The 6,081-nt window shown below is 51.1% G+C and overlaps 1 protein-coding gene across 1 annotated transcript; it reads right to left on the bottom strand.

Annotated features, from left to right (window-relative positions):
* Positions 1-971: 971 nt before the first annotated feature.
* LOC26513898 (collagen alpha-1(I) chain) lies at positions 972-1,547 on the bottom strand. Its single transcript, XM_014905868.3, has one exon. The coding sequence runs from the start codon at positions 1,545-1,547 to the stop codon at positions 972-974; it is 576 nt and encodes a 191-aa protein (XP_014761354.3).
* Positions 1,548-6,081: the final 4,534 nt, after the last annotated feature.

Here is a 6,081-nt window from a genome sequence, read left to right as displayed (position 1 = left end):
TCGGCGGGCTTTCTTCATTGCCCCTCCCCCGATTGCCCTGCTTGGGCCTCCGATCCGCATTGTTTTTGTGCCGGTCATCGGACTTCGTCCAGATACCCCGCGACCCCCCCCTGGTCATTCCAAATGGATTTCTGTGTTTTGTGCATTTTCTAAACACAGCTGCGCAGTCGCCGGCCGCTTCGTTCCCCGCCGTCCCCGCTGTTTCCTATGATCTTCGAGCGCGGCAGAAGCTCCGTGGCTCCAGCTTCATGTTTTTTTCTGTTTTGTTTGTGTTTTTTTTTTTTTTGTGTGTGCATAATTTGTTTGTGGATACCCTTATCCACTTCCCCTTTCTTCGAGTGATGTTAGGGTCGTTCACCTTCCGTTTCCCTAAATGCCTAAGTTTTTCCGATGTTTATTTTCTCCCTCATATATATACTTTCGAACCATATTTTTTCCTCTTTCATATTTTTCTAGTATGTTTTGTTTTTCTCTATGCATATTTTTATATTTTATTTTCTACCTTTTTTGGAATTTCTCTTTTTTTTTATATACTTTTATAAATTTTTTTCATGCATATTTTAATTTTTCTAATGTATTTTTTTCACGTTTGTTTTTCTTTATATATTTATTTTTTTTTCTTTTTCAATATATTGTTTTCCTTTTTTAATATTATTTTTTTTTTATATTCTTTTTTTTATATTTCCTCTTTTTTGTTTCGATATTTTTTTTTTCCTTCTTTTTTTGTTTACCTCCCCATCCCCCTTTTTGTGATTTTGTAATTGTTTCGTTTTTCAATTTTTTATTATATATTTTTTTCCTTTTGTTTGTGTTATTGTATTCCTCTCTGTCCTCCTCGCACCCGAAAACTTTCTTGCCCAACCTGCCAGACCTACCTGGCCTCTTCCTCGACTTTCTGTCGCTCTGGCGGCCAGCTGTGCTCGGGCACTGTTTCTCCGTCTCCTGCCGATTCAGCTCTTTTGAGCACCGGCCTAGGAGGCCTCCTCTCCGGGCAGGAAATCTGCCTCTCCAGCCTCGGCCTCTCCGTCGGGGCTGGCCACACCCATGGACCTCGCGTCCACGGCTCCTCCTCTGCCTCCTCCTCCTTCCGCTCCTGCGGGTGCGGGGTGGGTGGCCTCGCGGGCTGCCACTTTCGGCTTGGCCACTCCCGTGGCACCGTCATCCTCCTTATCCTTGCGTCTAGCGCCTCCTTCCTGCCCCAGCGGCCCCGCTGCGTGGCCCTGCTTTGCTGGCATCTCCGGCGCGCCGCTCTTCGGAGCATTGCGGCACGCCCAGCAGCTGCCTCCGCCTTCCATCGACGAACCGCCTCCTTGACCATTTCCTCGGCCAACCTTCCTCTGGCCCTTGCCAGTGCTAGGGTTGCGTCCGCCTCCCTTCTCTCCTGGCTCCTCCTCCGTCTCCTTTGCCTCGTCAGCAGCTCCAAACTGGGCCGGTGGTCCTCCTTCTCCGTTCTTGCTCTGCCCACCGGGATCGCCCTCACTCCGTTGGCCCCCTGGGCTATCACCCGGAGGACCCTCCTTGTCGCCTGGAGCCGCCGGACGTCCCATCCTGGCAGGTCCAGGATCTCCAGGTCACTCTCGTCGGAGGAGACCATCGGCGATGCGTGGGATGACGGCGCCTGTGTAGCGTCCATGGTCGTTTTGTAGAAAAAAAAGAAGGCCGGCCGGTGTCCACCGCTGCCTTTTATAGGCCTGCCGCCTGGAATAGATCCGTTCTTGCGGTTCTTTTGTCTACATCCATGCTCCCGTTGTGGGTCTCTTCCTTTCTCCGGTTGTTCGTGTAATTCCGTGATTGTGTGTGTATTCTCCGTTTTGGAGCTTGACGGGGATTTTTGTTGATCTTTAATTTGTACTTTTAATACATCTTGATGCATCATTTATGGACTGATCTTTCGAGACGCATTCGTCCGGCAGTTATCAACAATTCCGTAGTTAACTAGGTCGGTAATACTTATCAACTCTGAGTTACAGGTACATTTACGGACCGCCAGAGGTCCGAGGTTGTGTATGTGTTCTGTAGTTTTTGTTTGTTTTTTTTTTTTCTTTTATTGTTGCCCTTATTGGTGATTGTATATTCTCCTTTTCCTTCTGTCCTACGCCTGCGGTGCCGATTGCTCCACCTGAGCTTTTAGCTCACCTACGTGGGCTAAAACCCCACACCCCACACCGTGTCGCCGATCTTCGAGCTCCACTCCCGCCTCCTGAGGTTGTAGTGCAGGGCCTGCTCCTGTGCCGCGCGTGTATGGTGTATGGTGCGGTGAACTGATGACGAACTCCGAGCTCCTCGAGAAATTTCTTGAAGCTCCTACTGGTGAACTGGACACCATTGTCCGTCACCATCACCTTTGGCACCCCGTATCTAGCGATGATCCTTTCGCGGATTGCCTTCTGCAGCGTATCTGTTGTGGCTTTCCGCATTGGGACCATCTCTGTCCATTTTGAGAACCGATCGATCATCACCAGTAGCATGGTGTTCCCATGCTTGGACCTCGGCAACGGTCCCACGAAGTCCGCACATACCGTCGCCCACGGCTCCTCTGGGACCTGTGTTAACATTTTCCCTGCGGCCTACATCTGGCTCGGTTTATACCGCATGCGTGACTCGCATTTCCTGACATATTTCCTCACGTCCCTCTGCATCCCTGGTCAGAAGTACCTTGCTGCTACTTTCGCAATCGTTTTCCTTCCGCCTAGATGTCCCTATTGGTGCGTCGTGGTTCTCCTTCAGCACCTGTTGCCTCATGTCCATCGGCACACATAACTGTGTGGAACATGTCGGTAAATCAGGCCTGCCTCCTCGACGTTTTCCGGATACTTCTGTGGGTTTTCCTTTATTTTCTTCTTCAGTGAGCTTATCCAAATGCATTCCGCGTCTTCGGTTGCTGTGGCACTCCTCAGCTTCTCCACGATCGGCTGGCGGGAATGTGCATCCGCGACTACGTTCAGCTTGCCTTTCCTGTAGCTGATAACGTAATCGTACTGTTGCAATTCGAAGACCCATCTCGCGATCCTTCCGAGTGGGCTCTCTATGTTGTTTAACATCTTCAGCGCCATGTGATCCGTTATCACGTCGAACTGGTATCCCTCCAGGTATGGTCTCATTTGCCGAATTGCCCAGATTATTGCTAGACACTCTTTCTCTGTTGCCGAGTAGTTCTTCTCCGCGCCTATTAGCGTTCGGCTGGCGTAAGCGACCACTCGCTCGCCCTCATCCGTATCCTGCGTCAGTACTGCACCCACGCCGTAGTTGCTGGCGTCTGTTTGCAGCACAAACTTCTTCGTGACTTTAACGTCTCAAACGCCTCTTGGTGTCTTGCCGTCCACTCCCACTTTGTTCCCTTTCGTAGGAGATCGTTTAACGGCCTTGCGATCCCAGCGAAATCAGGCACGAATCGCCGATACCACGACGCCATCCCTATGAACTGCCGTACTCTTTTCACGTTTGTCGGGGGTTCCAATTCCGTAATCGCTGCGACTTTTCCCGGATCCATACCAATTTCCTGACTTGTTATCTGGTGGCCCAGGTACAACAGCTCTTCCCTGAAGACGTGGCACTTATCTGTGTTTATCCTTCAGTTTGCCGTCTTCAGTCTTCGGAACACTTCCTTCAAACTTGCCATGTGCTCCTCCCTCGTGCGTCCGATCACTATGATGTCATCCTGGTACGCGAATGCGTGGGGAGCCATGTCCGGGCCTATGACCTGGTATAAGCCCCTTTGAAATGTTGCCGAGGCCGAGTGTAATCCGAACGGCATCATCTTCCACTGGTACAGACCTTTCCCTGGTACAGTAAAGGTTGTGTATTTCCTGCTCTCTTCCTCAAGTGGGATTTGCCAATAGCCATCTTTAAGGTCGAGGCTGCTGAAAAATTTTGCCTCCCTCAATTGCTCCAATATGAAGTTTATCCTTGGCATAGGTCCACGCAAATCCGTTGATCTGCCGAAAGTCCACGCAAATCCTCCACTGACCCGTCTTTTTCCTTACCATGACAATGGGTGAGCTGTTGGCGCTATTGGACGGCTTGATACATCCCTTCTCCAGCAACTCTTCCACTTTTTCGTTGATTTCCCCCTGTATTTTGGGGTTTTTTGGGTAATATCTTTGTTTAATTGGGATGTCGTCCTTCATCGTGATTTTATGCTGGGTTATGTTCGAACAACCCTTCTGATTTGTGAACGCCGCCAGCTCTTCTTCGATGAACTTTTTGTCCCGCTCGCTCTCCCATTCCTCCGAGGGTCCAGTTATGGCTATGGACAGCCTATCCTCCAGGCATGTTGTCCCGAATTCTGCGAGGAAATCCCATCCAAGCACCGCGCTGTCTCCCATGCCTGGCAACACTAGCATATTTAAATCCTTTTTCTTGTTGCCAAAGCTTACTGTTGTTAGGAGTACCATTTGAGTCTCTATGTGGCTCCCGTTGGCCAACTTTACTAGTCTCCTTGTTGCTTTCCGTTCTCCGGCGATTCCCGGGTCCTCTGCTAGCTTTTCTGAAATGAAGCTAGCCGGTGCCCCGGTGTCCACCATGGCCCTCACTTCTGCTCCTCCGACCTTGATGACTGCCGCTAATTGCTGATCGTCTCCGGTTAATCCTCCAACTAGTTGTCGAATTCCTCTGCTAGACCCATGACCTCCTCGAGCGATGTACATGCGTATGGTCTCATGAACATTTTCATGCGCGGCATGCAGTTCTCCACTAGCCTATCAATGACCTCTTTTGTGGACTTTCCTAAAGGCTTCATTAGTGCCTGATCTCTTTTGTGGACTTTCCTAAAGGCTTCATTAGTGCCTGAAGGTCCACCATGTATTCTTTAAACGGCTCTCCTCGTTTTTGTTTCCGCTGCCGAACCTGGTCTGCCAGTTTCTCAAAGTACCCTTTTGGCAGGAAAAAGGCCTCGAAGCTCCTTCTGAACTCCTCCCATGTGGGCCACTCCTCGTCGTTCATTAAGAACCATTTTTGCGCTCTGCCCTGGAGTAGTTCTGGCATCGCTCGCGGGATTGTGTTTATATCCATCCCGTATGTTTTGGCAGACCATGCTACTCGGTCCACGAACTCGAGAGGATCCCCTGTTCCGTCGAATCGGAACGACGACTCTCGGACTTGTTTCGCCACTTTCGCATAGTCCACCTGTACCGGGACTGGCTTCCGCACTTGTGGCTCCATACTCCTCATGCTCTTCATTTCTGGCACTGCCAGACTTTGAATGAGCTTTTCCGATTCGCTCACCGCTCTCTGCCTCGGCGTGAACCTCTGCGCGAACTTCTCCTCGAATCCACGCGCGACCACCATCACTTCATCGTCCTTCGTCTCGTCGTCCCACCTTGCCACCAGTGCCCTTATGATCTCAACGGTTCCATCCGCTGCGAGCCCGAGCTCTCTGCACACTTCGCACAACTCCTCTTTGCGGAGCGCGTAGATCCAATTTTTCTTCCCCATCTTGAAGCTGTGTTACTCCTAGACTCTAAAGCAATCACGTATTTTGGGCGCCAGGTGTAACGAACTGTTTTGCTATATTTTGTTCGCAACATACGCCGCGACTAGCTCACAGAGGTTGAGGGTACGTTCCACCGAATTCATAGATTCGACGTGAGTGCCCGAGCCCAGAAATAACACGGAATGCTTCGTTTCAATCAAATCCTCTTTATTGTCTTTACTTTACAAAGAATAAGAGAATCTCACCGGCTGCATGGCTCAGCCGACCGACCGCTCGCCCTCCCGTTGATCCCCGATCCCCGCTCCGGGTTGGTGCCAATACACACGACCTCCCAAAGCTTGCGCCCGGCAGGTCGTGCGGTCTTGGTGCCTGGCGCCAAAACGGCTCACGGTTCCCTTCGTACGGACTCACGGACTCTGGTTGTGGGGCCTGTGTTGTTGCTGCCGTCTTCTGCGTTGGTCTTCTGCTGCCCCGGCTCGTCCGTCGCCGCCGCTTCCTCGTCGTCGCTGCTTTTCTGACGCTGATGCTCCCTCGTCGATGCTGCTGCTTCTGACGCTGATGCTCCCTCGTCGATGCTGCTGCTTCCTCGTTGTCGTCGTCGCTCCCTCGTCGTCGCCTCTGCTGTTGCTGCTCCTCCTCTATGGGTGCCG

This window comes from Drosophila ananassae, chromosome XL (assembly GCF_017639315.1).
Source record: "Drosophila ananassae strain 14024-0371.13 chromosome XL, ASM1763931v2, whole genome shotgun sequence".
NCBI lineage: Eukaryota > Metazoa > Arthropoda > Insecta > Diptera > Drosophilidae > Drosophila > Drosophila ananassae.
This window is presented reverse-complemented; position numbering and strand designations above follow the sequence as displayed.

What these genes read in the sequence shown, in the direction of transcription:
- LOC26513898 (XM_014905868.3), bottom strand. Translation starts at nt 1,547, where the DNA reads ATGGGACGTCCGGCGGCTCCAGGCGACAAGGAGGGTCCTCCGGGTGAT.